Source organism: Sorex araneus, chromosome X, assembly GCF_027595985.1.
Source record: "Sorex araneus isolate mSorAra2 chromosome X, mSorAra2.pri, whole genome shotgun sequence".
NCBI lineage: Eukaryota > Metazoa > Chordata > Mammalia > Eulipotyphla > Soricidae > Sorex > Sorex araneus.
This window is the reverse complement of record NC_073313.1, coordinates 39,554,447-39,568,214: the sequence shown is the minus strand read 5'-3', so window position 1 is coordinate 39,568,214 and position 13,768 is coordinate 39,554,447. Positions and strand designations below refer to the sequence as shown.

The window sequence follows — 13,768 nt, the reverse complement described above, 5'->3', positions numbered from 1 at the left end:
ATGATTTCGTTCCAATTTCCAAGTGAGTTTAAATTGTAAAATTGTATTCAATCTTTCTGAGGCCGGTTTTCAAGGATAACAAGACTCATTTAGCCCAGTTTTACTTTGGTCATGCCTTGGTGAAAGGTTCTGATTAATCATCTAAATCTTTGATTTCAGCCTTCTTTTTATACAAATTCAAAAGATAGCATGGCATTTCTTTTGTCATAGACTTTTGATATTTCTCATTATCCATCACCCAAATTCCTTTCACAAAAAGAACCAGTTTTCAGGTACCATAAACACCCAGGGTTTTCCTTGACTGCTGGAGAAACTGTGGGCCCTGTCTGAGTCACACATTTTACTGCATCTCCTCTGGCATGAAATTCATATACATTGGCCTCTTCTCAAAGTGAAATTGGCTTTTTCTCTATCCCCAGTCCAGAATTTCAGTTGGCATACGATGGTTCCAAAAACAGTCTTAGGCTCATTTTGATTGGATTGGCTCTAACAATCTTTGCCTGGCCAGTTTCACTCTGAGAAGTCCCCCATCCCTTCCTAGATGGCCACATAAGCTTTCACTCTCGGCTCTGCATTCTTATAGCCCCTCTTGCATGCACTGTGCCAAAGCAATGCTTTGAAATATGCATTCATGTCATGTGGCTTTTCTTGCTGTAGATTCTGTTCTTTTTTATTGTAGGATCTGGAGACTCACCACTAGAAGACGATGAAGTCGGGTATTCACACACTAGATATAAAGGTGAATGCCTTGCTTATGTGCCGAAGAGAGCCTGCTAATGCCAAGACAACTTTCCTTTACCCCCGCAGAGTAGACTGTAATAAAGTGACCAGACAACATATTTAACTTCTAATTACCTGTCCAGAAAAAAAAATATTTGAAATTTAATATGTATGCACTCCCACTAAAACATTATAAAGAAAACCAAAAGCAGCTAGAAATTTCTGAAGTGCTGTCCTTCAGCACCCTGGTGGTCATTTTATTCTCAGAAGTTTCTTTGCTGTCCTAATTTCTGCAAAGCCAAGCACTCACTGATGAATGTGAAAATCAAGCCCCGAGTTCTGCCTGATTCGTACATTACAGCCAGAATGATCCATAGTAAACCACTCAAGGTCAAATGTGGACCCAGTGCTGCTAATGTACTGAGATGAATGGAGAATGGGAAAACTTGATTTTCATCATTTTATTTTATTGAACTCTTTCTGAGTCCAGCTTGGCTCTTGAACTGATGAGTAAAGTGTGGTGCCCAGTGAAACTTTAATTTAATGATAAAGGAATTTCATCTCTACACATTTCTAGCAATCTACCCCACAGCAGGTATAAAAAATCCTAATCAAGACCCTTCTATACAGGCTCTGGTAAGTATGTACACAAATATTTCTATTGGTTCATCATTTCTCTGAAGCTTAGGGAACCTAGGGGCAAACAAAGGTACATTTAGATTATTTCTCTCGGAATCTGGTTCCTTCAACAGTGGAGGAATAATTGGAAAAAAATGGTTCTGAAAGTTCCATTAGGACATCTTGGTCAATAAAGTTGTCCACATTCTGGAAAGAGGATATTCTTTTGTGCTATGTCTAAGTTATAGTAGAATTTGGGTGTTACTGGTAACTCTTGGTTGGAGACAGCACTTGTTTTCTACACAAGTAAATAGTTTTTTCTAATATAATGACTGGTGCCTAAGTTCAGGTGTTTTTATACCACCATATCCCACATTTGCTTAGGACCTTTGATGGTCATTCCTATCCATAGATCCTGTGTTCATTGTCTCAGGAATTAACCATTGAAGCAAAGCACAAGCTTACTAATGGGACATTTGGAGTAAGGAGGAATTCTGGTTCCTAACACTTCTTAATTGAAGATTTTAAAAGTATTTTCCCCTTGAGTCCCTAGTTGAATTTTTTTCCTAAAACACACATATGCACTTGTGTTCTCATGTGTACCTCAAAAGTTGTCTGGTGACCTCAGGTCAGTTTCCTAGTGTTCATCCTCACCTCACCTCACAGCCTTAAAAGTATGAAAGATAGACCATATTGCCAAAATATGTTCCTGCCCTAGACCCTACTTTGAATATTTTCTGTCATCAGTTTTTTGGGAGATTGTGGGCTACACCTGGAATTGCTCAAGGCTTACTTTCTGGCTCTGTGCCCAGGGATCGTTCCTGGCAGTGTTTACGGGACCAAAGGTAGTGTCAGGGATTTGAATCAGCATCAGCTGTGTGCAAGCAAGTGCCTTAATTCTTGTACTATCTCTCTAGCCCCTATTATCAGTATTTTCATTTAAAGTTTGAGGGGTCAACCGTGGATAACTGAGAATTTAATTTCATATCCTCAGGTTTATGCACAGTCTCTGGTATACAGTATATACTAAATAAGAGGCTTTGAGTGAAATTAATGTAAGACAAAGAAGAAAATTAAATTTGAACAACATTCATTGTGTTGCCAGTATGTGGCAGGCATGATCTTGGAATCGCTGTTTTACTTGGAATGCCATCAGATCTATACACAATTTGAATGAAGGGGGAAAATTAGAGATGGTGTTAATACTTATCTACAAGTGAAGAAACCACAGATTAGACAGGATAGGTGACTTACCTAGAGTTATACAGCTAACAAACTTTACATTTAAGTTTGAAATCCAGATGCCTTAACTCAATATCCATCTGCTAGTGACGCCAGAAGAATATGTTATATAATCCCAGGAACTCCTTTTATATAAATGGGAATGCTTACCAAATTAGCCCAGGAAGATGAGAAAGTTTTCCTGGGTAAACGTTTTCTGTTTCTCCATAAGTAAGCCCTGTCTTAATTAAAGACACACGAGAAAGACATACTTTCTCTAAACATCGATTAAAATTTTTGCTAATTCACCTTAACTCATGGTTTTTGCATGCACTTCAAATTCAAGTCACTCACAGATATTTTAATTACTGACGGGCTGTGAAACTGTTAAAATATATTTCAAAGACTTGTCTTAGAAAGTAGTCCAAAAGAAATTCCTTTTGCAAGTAAGTATAAATAAGGTATTTGAATGTGGTGTGTGTGTGTGCACATGCTTCTATGTGTGCACCAAGGATCACACCCTGGACCTTACACAATGCAAAGTCTGTACTCTTCCACAGAGCTACATCACTACATGAAAACAAGATTTTTTGCCCACACATTGACAACCCAGCATTTGACTGTGCTGCCAATACTGCTAGGATGATTGAAGACTACGAAGGTAGAGCAAAATCTGCTGATTGAACGTTGTATTGAAGTACATGGATATCCAAGAAAATAGGGCTGGAGCCATAGCACAGCGGGTAAGGCATTTGCCTTGCACTCGGCCGACCCAGGTTCGATTCCTCCGCCCCTCTCGGAGAGCCCGGCAAGCTACCGACAGTATCTCGCTTGCACGGCAGATCCTGGCAAGCTACCCATGGTGTATTGGATATGCTAAAAACAGTAACAAGTCTCACAATGGAGACATTACTGGTGCCCACTTGAGCAAATTGATGAGCAGTGGGATGACAGTGACAGTGACAATGATCCAAGAAAATTGTGAAACCACAGACAAACCGTTTCTAGTTTTTGTCTATCTCATTTCATAGCCCTCCCTCTCCCTGCCTCTCCCCCTCCTCTAACCCCCCCCCCAATTTACCATAGTTTTAAAAAAAAGAAATGCGTGGATATATGATATATGTATAGTCTGGTGATTCTCTTTTTTTTTTGTTATTTTTTTGTGGGTGGGGCCTCCAAAGCAGTACTCAGGAGGTCTGGGGGCCCCACTGGTGATTCTCAGCTGAACAGGTAGGAAGTTTAGTGCAAGGGTCCAAGAATGCAATGCTGCTTGGGCCTTAGGGTGCTGGGAATACCCAAGTTACCCCAGCAGTGCTGGGCACATTTAGAGCCTGGATGAAACCTGGGTCAGGTGCATTCTAGGCATGTGCCCTAACCACTGTACTATCTCTCCAACCCAGATCGTTCTCTGTATGCACTTGCTAGCTTTCTGTTTTGGTTTAGTTTGGTTTGGGGGCCACACCAGTGGTGCTAAGGGTTTATTTCTGGCACTTTACTCACAGATCACTCCCGATAGGTTTGGTTTGGGTGACCATGTGGAGTGTCAGAGCTACACCCCACATGGTCACCCAAACCAAACCTATCGGATCGAACCTGGGTTGGCTGTGTGAAAGGAAAATGCCCTACCCTCAGTACTAGCTCTCTGTACCTCGTTAGCTTTGAATACTTGCTTTGCCTTGGGTATATTTGTAAAGAAGAATGTTACAGCGTGTGCTAAAAATTTCAGGTATGCATATATCTCATATTAGTTGACTCTAAAATTTTGTCTCTCTTAAACTCATACTAAATCCCGGAAGCTACAGGGCTGGAGAGATCATGCAGGGGCAGCCAATCCTGGTTTTGAATTCTGCTATCACATATGGTCCCCTGAGCACTGTCAGGAGTGGCCCTCAGCACTGAGCCAGGTCTTGAGCACTGCCAGGTGTGATCCAAGCTTAAAAAAAAAGCCCAAATTCCAGAAGTTACAGGGTTTGCATATTTTCAATAGTTGAAGAAACAACAAGTGAAAGCATAATGAGGACCCAGATTGTAAAAGTAAATTGCCTTTAGCTTGTTCTGAGTTTCCAAGTTATCCGCCAGAAGAAATAAGGAGGTAGGTATGGATGTGAGATGCATCAGAGCTTGGAGCAGAATAAGAATTTGTATTGTACTACTTTTTGTTTTTGTTTTTTGTTTTTTTGCTTTTTGGATCACACCCAGTGATGCACAGGGGTCATTCCTGGCTCTGTACTCTGCCAGGATTACCTCTGGCGGTGCTCAGGGGACCATATGGGATGCTGGGAATAGAACCCCAGCTGGCCGCATCTGAGGCAAACGCCCTACCTGCTGTGCTATCGCTCCAGCCCTTGTACTGTACCACTTCTAAGTTAGATGAAAGTTGGAAAATAGTGTAATCCACTGCTATGTCATATAGATGAAAAATCCGGTTTCCTGGGAAGTGGAGTGAAATTGACCAGGCTCAGTTGGAGAAGCTAGTCAAAGTTAGAATGGGCACACGATTTGTTCATCTCCCTCGCATTATCCTATTCACTTCCTGGTCATCGCCGTCCCCCAGCCCCAAAGGGGATTTCATTTGTTCTCTCTGGAGTGAAGCCCAGTTCTCAGTCAAGGGCGCCAATTTGGCCTATGAGATGGTGGGAAAAGATGCAGTAAACGGGACCCATCTGGCAAGAGTACAAGGCTAGAGATGGAGCATGGCCAGAAGCATTGGTGTTTAGAAGGGGAACAGGGAAATTGTGGAAACTTAGAGGAATCGAGGCAGTGTGCTTGGAGGGGGAAGATGATAATGAGCTAGCGCAACAGAAAAAATTGGACGTTTATGCTCTAGGAGTCTCCTCACAGAGTGTAAAAAATGCTTTTTCAAGGAAAGAAAAAAAAACACTTCTTTAATTAAAAAAAAAAAAGTGCAGGAGCCAGAGTGATTGTACTGTGGGTAGGGAGCTTGCCTTGCATGTGGCTGACCTTAGTTCAATCCCCGATGACCCTCAGAGTGATCCCTGAGCACAGAGCCAGGAATAAGCCCTGAGCACTGCCTGATGTTTTCCCCTGCCCCCGTCTGTATCACTGTCGTCCCATTGTTCATCCGTTTGCTCGAACGGGCACCAGTAACATCTCCATTGTGAGACTTGTTACTATTTTTGGCATATCGAATACGCCACGGATAGCTTGCCAGGCTCTGCCATGTGGGCAGGATACTCTCGGAAGCTTGCTGGGCTCTCCGAGAGGGACGGAGGAATCACACCCGGGTTGGCCGCGTGCAAGGCAAACACCCTACCCACCATGCTATTGCTCCCCCCAAAAAAAATAAATAAAGGCCAGGTGCATTTTGGATTGTCCTTGTAAGTGATCTTTCCTATGATGTCTTTCCTATGACATAAAAGAAAGGCAGGGAATATATATGTATATATAATATAATTTTAGCGGTCACATAAGTCAGGTTCTGAATCTGTTTTATTTTAGAGGTGGCAGCCATTGGTGTCTCCAGAATATATCTTAAGACCTCTTCATGACATGAGAAATATGAAAGTTCTCAGCAAACATACCTAAGGCCTCTCATTTACCAGTAATCTTGAGTCCCCTAGTTCCATGGTTTACATGGAGCCATAGCTAAAGAAAGAATTAAAACACTTAAAAATCAGTTCAAGAATTGTTTTAGACATAGAAGTAAATGATAGAGACATGTACGTGTTTTGGACCTTACCTCTGGGCCCAAATCTTTCTCATCTTAGAATGACAGTAAATACACTCTGTGAAAACCCCAGTGTATGTCTTGTATAAGCATAAGTCTATTTCCGAGTGGCTGAAATTGATACGCTTAAGGCCAAGCCCTCAGGTAAGCCCTTTACCTAGAGGGTCTTTGGAATGCTGCCTGAGTCCGGACTTTAGAACTTCAGCCTGTGCAAAGCATCAGGTGACCAAAGCATTAGCCCAAAGAGAAGAAGACATACAAGTGAAAGAGTGGGAGATGCAGTCGCCCTGGATCAATCGTGGGTTTCAAGTCGACAGAAGCCTAGAGAATTCCTAGGAAAATCAAACAGGATCTGTTCTCCTTCCTGGCCACAGGATGGCACACGAACCCCACTTTCTGCTAGCTCAGGTGCTGCCGTGCTGAGAGGAGTGGGCAGCTGTGGGCCAAGGTGGCTCCCGTTTGTGGCCTTGTGACTTGAGGGAGTTTTTCACTGGGCCAAATCCCTTATATGCTGGATAATCATGGAACTTTCCCACTAAAGAGTTTATAATATTGTGGATCTGAAAGAGAGGGAGAGAGAGAGAGAGAGACAGAGAGACAGAGACAGACAGACAGACAGACAGACAGACAGACAGACAGATAGAGACAGACACAGACAGACAGACAGAGACAGACAGACAGACAGACACAGAGAGAAGAGAGACAGAGAGACAAAGAGACTGCTGTGTTCGTGTCATCCTCCCTGGGTAACTGTGAGCCTAAAATCAAAATTAGCTAAGAGTTGCTCATTCAGGATGGGTGTCACTTCCTTATGAAATGGGGCATAACTGGGAACATCTGCCAAAGGAGATTACTTCCCTTCAGGGAAATAATTGTTCTGTGACTTTAAGCCAAAATTGTATCCCACCAGAACAATGAGAAAGCCATAGCTCCATTCACATTAAGATTATTAGGGCCAGGTGACAGGGCTCAAAGTACTGGAGTGCATGCTTTGCCTGCGGGAGACTAAAATATAGTATTTTAGTCTCCAAACCTAAAATATAGTATTTTTGCCCCCCATGGTAGTATTAAGAATTTTTGCAAAGAATATTCATATGCATTCAGTCTTGGAAAATACCCTTGTTTACCCATTACTGACTGTCTTCCCTTTCCATGTATAGATGGTTGAAGTTAGGGCTCATAATAACAATTTGATGGGAATGGAGAGATAGTACAGCGGGTGACATACTTGCCGTGCATGCAGCCGACCCAGGTTAGAGCCCCCGCATCCCATACGGTCCCTGAGCACTGCCGGGAGTGATTCCTGGGTGTAGAGCCAGGAGTAACCCCTGAGTATCACCAAGGATAGCCCCAAAACAACAACAAAAATTTACTAACAATGTTTCCCCTCCCAGAATGGTTATCTAGCATTCTGGGTTGTGGCTCAGTGAGAGAGCTCTTGCCTCGCAAACGCTGAGTCCCTGCGTTCAATCTCTGGCACCTCCCCTCAGGTCAAATATGATCCTAGAACATCACGTGTGAGATTTCTAGCAAACTCAGCAGAGCGTGTGCAAGCCTTGCAACCAAACAGTGTGATCTCCTGGGGAGCACCACAACCCAAGTGTGTGAGCACAGTAGCAAACATGTAGTACCTCCAGTCACAACAACAACAACAACAACAACAAAGAGAAGGGAAAAGAGTTGGGAAGAATCAGGTATCTAACTTAGAGAAATACCAAACCAAGCATTTATTGAACATCTACTGTGTGAGGGGTAGAGTGCTAAATGTATAGGCCTTAACGGAGAGGTTAAGCAACTTATTCACCACCACACAGCAACAGAGGTACCAGATTCGTATTACGATATGCCTGACACCAAGTCTCATGATCATAACTTCCTCACACAGAGACACTTTAAGAGACATGGGGTACTCTTTGGAGTTTCAAAATCTAAAGGGCAGCAAGCTAGGCACTATGAGAGTGAGGAGATGCGGTTATTGAAACTGACACCCCCCTCCCCCACCCCCTCACTTGTTTCTGCTACCTCTAGACACTCCATGGTGCTCGCCCATCAAGGTGAAGTATGGGGATGTGTACTGCAGGGCCCCTCAAGGAGGATACTACAAAACAGCCCTGGGAACCCGGTGTGACATTCGCTGCAGGAAGGGCTATGAGCTGCAGGGCTCTTCCCAGCTGATCTGCCAACCAAACAAAAGGTGGTCGGACAAGGTCATCTGCAAACGTGAGTAGCCCAGCCCCACATGGGGTCCTCTGGTGAATGATAGATAGCCAGGGCTCTTGTGTTCTGACTTCCATGCTCTTTAAGGAATGTTCTGTGATCGTTGAGGAAACATAGATTCTCTGGTGGGCAGAATGTCTCACGGGTTGCGAAGAGATGGTGGTAGAGAGAAGCCACATTTCAGACAGGTGTGATCAATTGTTCGGAAAAGGCAGAGAGAGAGAACAGAGGATTGATCGGCACACAGACTGTGTCCGTCCTCTGCAAATGCGTTGGAGATTTGGAAACAAAGAAGCATGCAGCCTCTGCCACCAAGGGTCTCTCTCTTTTTAAATTTTTTAAATTTTATTGAATCACTGTGAGATTGTTACAAGCTTTCATGTTTGGGTTACAATCTCACAATGATCAAACACCCATCCCTCCACCAGTGCACATTCCCCACCACCAATATCCCGGGTATAACCCCCCTTTCCCACCCTTCCCCTGCCTCTAAGGCAGACAATATTCCCCATACTCTCTCTCTCTCTGCTTTTGGGCATTATGGCTTGCAACACAGACACTGAGAGGTCATCATGTTTGGTCCATTATCTACTTTCGGCATGCATCTCCCATCCCAACTGGTTGCTCCAGCCATAATTTTCTTAGTGATCCCTTCTCTATTCCATCTGGAATATTTCTTCTCTATTACTTCTCTATTCCATTCTTTCTTCAGCCTTCTCCCCTCTGCTCATGAAGCAGTCTTCCAGCTATGGGGCAATCCCCCTGGACCTCGTATCTACCATCCTCACCAAGGGTCACTTAAAGGAGCCAAAAGTTGACTCAGGGACCAGAGCTATAGTAACAGGAGTTAAGATGCTCACTTTGTTCACTGCAGACTCCACTTCAATTCCTGAGAGCCACCAGGAGTGATGCTTGTGCATAGAGTTGGGAGTAAGCTTTGAGCCCATCTGAGTGTGGTCTAAACTACACCCCCTCCCTTCAAGAAAAAGAATGACTTAAAGCCATGGACTCATTCGTGATAATGAATCCTAAGTGTTCTCCCAAAGGCAAATGGCTTTGAGGGCAGGAAGGAGTGGGAAGAGTGATGCTTATTCCAGGAAAAGGAGGGGGAAGAGAGGGGAGGACTGAAAGTAGTCTTTGGGGGGCCGCCTGCTAGCCCCACAAAATGTCCTGTGTCTTTTGGGAAACTGCAAGTGCTAGGGTTTTAAATGCCATTGTTATTCAAAACAGCCACCATTTGCTAAACACCTTTCTTGTGCCAAGTATTTCATCTGCTTCCAGAGTTTGCAGCAACTCTTTCCATATGGGTGCTGTTACTCTTGCTTCATTGTTGGTGGGCCGGAAGCTCAGGGCCGGAACCTGGCTTTCCACGGGGGAAACTCCAGTGGGCACTGTGCTTCACCCACCTCTTCCTCAGCGCCCATGGACCAGTTCTCTGTACCCATCCCCCAGTCTCTGTGCTTCATCATGCTTTGCCCTGCTCAGAGGACGGATCTCTTTTAATAAAGAGACCATCCTCTGGGCAGCCTGTCTGGGAATGACTGGTAAAGACTGATGAAAGTCCAGTGGCCTTGTCTGGGGCCGGAACAACTTTAGGAAACATTTCTGCTCTACAGCCTGGCTGCTGCTGCTGCTGCTGCTGCTGCTGCTGCTGCTGCTGCTGCTGCTGCTGCTGCTGCTGCTGCTGCTTCTTCTTCTTGTTCTTCCTCTTCTTCTTCCTCTTCTTCCTCCTCTTCTTCCTCCTCTTCTTCCTCCTCTTCTTCCTCCTCTTCTTCCTCCTCTTCTTCTTCTTCTTCTTCTTCTTCTTCTTCTTCTTCTTCTTCTTCTTCTTCTTCTTCTTCTTCTTCTTCTTCTTCCTCCTCTTCTTCTTCTTCCTCCTCCTCCTCCTCCTCCTCCTCCTCCTCCTCCACACCCGGCAATATACAGGGGTTACTCCTGGCTCTGCGCTCAGGAATTACTCCTGCCAGTGCACAGGGGACCATATGGGATGCTGGAAATCGAACCCAGGGCGGGATACTCTTGGAGAGCTTGCCGGGCTCTCCAAGAGGGATGGAGGAATCGAACCCGGGTCAGCCGCGTGCAAGGCAAATGCCCTACCTGCTGTGCTATTGCTCCAAAAACCATTTTTGTTGATCATTTTTACAACATGATGGGATTTATTTTTGAATTGCCATGAGATATCATTACAAAGCCTTCATGATTGAGTTTCAGTCATATAATGATAGAACACCCATCCCTCCACCAGTGCACATTCTCCACCAGCAGTGTCTCCAGTATCCCTCCTGCCACCCCCACCACACCCTCTGCCTCTATGGCAGACAACTTCCTTCTTACTCTCTCTCTCTACTTTGGGGCATTATGGTTTGCAATACAGAAACTAAGAGGCCATCATGGTTTGTCCTTTACTTTCAGCACACATCTCCCATTCCAAGAGATCCCTCCAGCCATCATTGACTTAGTGATCCCTTCTCTATCCCAGCTGCCTTCTCCCCCAGACCAGGAAGCATGCCTCCAATGCTGGAGCAATCTTTCTGGCCCTTGTCTCTCTCTACTGTCCTTGGGTGTTAGTCTCATATTATATTATTTTATATTCCACAAATGAGTGCAGTCATTGTAGGTCTGTCCCTCTCTTTCTGACTCATTTCACTTAGCATTATATTTTCCCATGTCCAACATGATGGAATTTTAGGTCTGTTGCATCAGTTCTCTGAATGTGTGTGTGTGTGTGTGTGCCTGTCACCACTTCCCCTACCAAAGTTCCAGTGCCATCCCAGCACCAGAGAGTCCCTGCTCTTCCTCACTCCTCTCCCTCCCCCCCACCCCATCCTTCTGCGATTTTCACTGAGTCTAGGGAGGTTTTTTTTGTTGTTTCTTGCCAATTCATTTGTTTTAGTAACTCATCATCCACAGAAGTGAAACCATCTGGGTACACAGATGGGATGGGTACACAGAACTGGTAGATGGCATCGCATCAAGGAAGATGCCCATTTGTCTTTTACTTCCTTATTTCACTTAGCATAATCATCTCAATTTCTCTCCACTTTGTCCCAAGAGGCATGAATTTGTTTGTTTATTGGGGGGTGGGGGGTGCTTATGCAGCAGTATTCAGAGATTGCTTCTTCTGGTTCTGTGCTCAGGAATGACCCCTAGCGGTGCTTGGGGGACCCTTTGCAGTGCCAGGGTCTCTGGATTGCAAGGTAAGCACCTTACTCCCTGTACTGTCTCTCTGGTCCACATTTTCATCTTTTAAATGGTATTCGTATTCATTCATTTCTGTATTCTGAATTTCAGACCATAGTTTCTTTATCCAGTTGTCTATCATTAGACATTAAATTAGCTTTTACTTCTGCTTTCTTCTTTCCTTTCTTGCGTTTCAAACAATTTTTTTATTAAGCAGCTAGAGAGATAGTACAGTGGACAGGGCATTTGCCTTGCATGTGGCCAGCCCAGGTTTGATGGTGAGCATTACATATGGTTCCCCCAAGCACCGCCAGTAGTAATGCCTTGCAGTTATTACTACTAGTAGGGCTGTACTCTGGGTAGAGTCAGGAGTAACCCCTGAACATCGCTGAATGTGGCCCCGAAACCAAACTTTTTAAAATTAAAAATAAATAAATGAATAAATAAAATAAAATTAAGACACCATGATTTACTCACAGTTGAATTTTAGGCATACTATGTTCCAGCACCGACCCCTCCACCAGTGTCTCCAGTTTCCTTCCCAACCCCCAGCCTGCCTCCTTGACACGTGCATTTTTAAGTTTGGTTGTTGCATTTGGATCTCCTGCTTTCAGTGTTGCTGACTCTGCAGTTTGCATCTATAGCTGTACCACTCCTCTCTACCACCCAAGTACTGAAGCTCTTGACCCCTACCCTCCATTACTTCCGGTCAGCCTCTTCTTACTTCCCCGCCTTGATTTCTTTCCTTCAACTCTCTATACTCTGAGGCCCAGGGTGAAAAAAGTTTCTGTATTCTGGAACTCCATGGACAAAAACTAACAAATGTGGGGTATCTGTTTTCTTTTCTTTTTTTTTTTTTTCAGAAAAGCGATGTCCTACCCTTGCCATGCCAATGAATGGGGGATTTAAGTGTGTAGATGGCGCCTACTTTAACTCCCGCTGTGAGTACTATTGCTCACCAGGATACACATTGAAAGGGGAGAGGACTGTCACCTGCATGGACAACAAGGCCTGGAGTGGCAGACCAGCCTCCTGCGTCGGTAAGAAAATCTCACACACTTGAAGAGGCACATACTTGGGAAGAGTGACCTGTCTCTCTGGTGAACTTTTTTTTTTGGGTCACACCCGGCGATGCACAGGGGTTACTCCTGGCTCTGCACTCAGGAATTACTCCTGGCGGTGCTCGGGGGACCCTATGGAATGCTGGGAATCGAACCCTGGCTGGCAGCATGCAAGGCAAATGCCCTATTGGCTGTAATGTCTCTCTGAGCCCCTAGCTGGTGACTGTTATCTGACTTCTTTGGTTTATTTTGAGGCTACCTCTCTCAGCGCTGAGGTCCTACTCCTAGTTCTGTGCTCAGGGAATACTCGTACATGGTGCTCCGGGAACCAAATGTGGTGCCAGAGATAGAAGACACGTTGGCTGCATGCAAGAGAAATACCTTACCCATTGTACTATCTCTTTGGTGCCTTGCCTGACTTCTTTTGCCCAGCTTTTTTGTTTGTTTGTTGGGTGCCACACCTGGCAATGAATTACTCCTGGCTCTGCACTCAAGAATTCCTCCTGGCAGTGCTCGGGGGAACCATATGGAATGCCAGGGATCGAACCCAGGTCGGCTGTGTGCAAGGCAAACACCCTCCCCTCTGCACTATCGCTATGGCTCTGCTCAGCTTATTATTGAGGCAATTACAGGCTGGCCACGGAATGGAGCATCCCTGCTGCTTCAGGGATCGCTCCTGTTCTGTGGAGCAGTTGTTGACCTTTGCAGGCGTGTTCCCGCAGACATCATTCCCATGCCTCTCAGCTGACTGTTGTTCCTTTGCCATTGACCCTGGCAGTGTGCAGACTCAGTTTTCTAAACAGAATTAGATTTGGCTACTTCACCTTACTCTGGGTTTTGCGGAGGAGCCCCCATAAGGGGGATCACTGGGGTATCTTTAAAACTGCATATTCTCAGCCCCACCTAGACCTGTTGTGGGGAGAGCAGATCCCTTCAGGAATCTTCCCAGGCATTCTGACATGCTAGAGTCCTGGATCCAAGTCAGCGCTTCTCAGATGTTAGGTATTTATGGAATCACCTTGGAACCTCATGAAAGTTCTTTTTATTTTTTTTAGCAATTACA

The 13,768-nt window shown here is 44.8% G+C and overlaps 2 protein-coding genes across 5 annotated transcripts in view; both read left to right on the top strand.

The window, feature by feature from the left end:
* The window catches only part of RPGR (retinitis pigmentosa GTPase regulator), a 156,982-nt gene extending 148,628 nt beyond the window's left edge, over positions 1–8,354 (top strand). The window contains exons 19-20 of one of the 3 annotated variants that reach the window (XR_008627306.1): positions 680–739; positions 8,276–8,340. The gene's annotated coding sequence lies outside the window, so the exon portion shown is untranslated. Of the gene's footprint in view, positions 1–679; positions 740–8,275 lie in introns of all 3 variants that reach the window. The other 2 variants (XR_008627305.1, XR_008627307.1) reach the window with 2 other exon arrangements.
* The window catches only part of SRPX (sushi repeat containing protein X-linked), a 141,920-nt gene that overhangs the window by 82,399 nt on the left and 45,753 nt on the right, over positions 1–13,768 (top strand). For both annotated transcript variants that reach the window (XM_055121679.1, XM_004612919.2), the window contains 3 exons: positions 680–739; positions 8,276–8,467; positions 12,508–12,684. In XM_055121679.1, the coding sequence (XP_054977654.1) occupies positions 680–739; positions 8,276–8,467; positions 12,508–12,684 (429 nt within the window). The remainder of the gene's footprint in view (positions 1–679; positions 740–8,275; positions 8,468–12,507; positions 12,685–13,768) is intronic.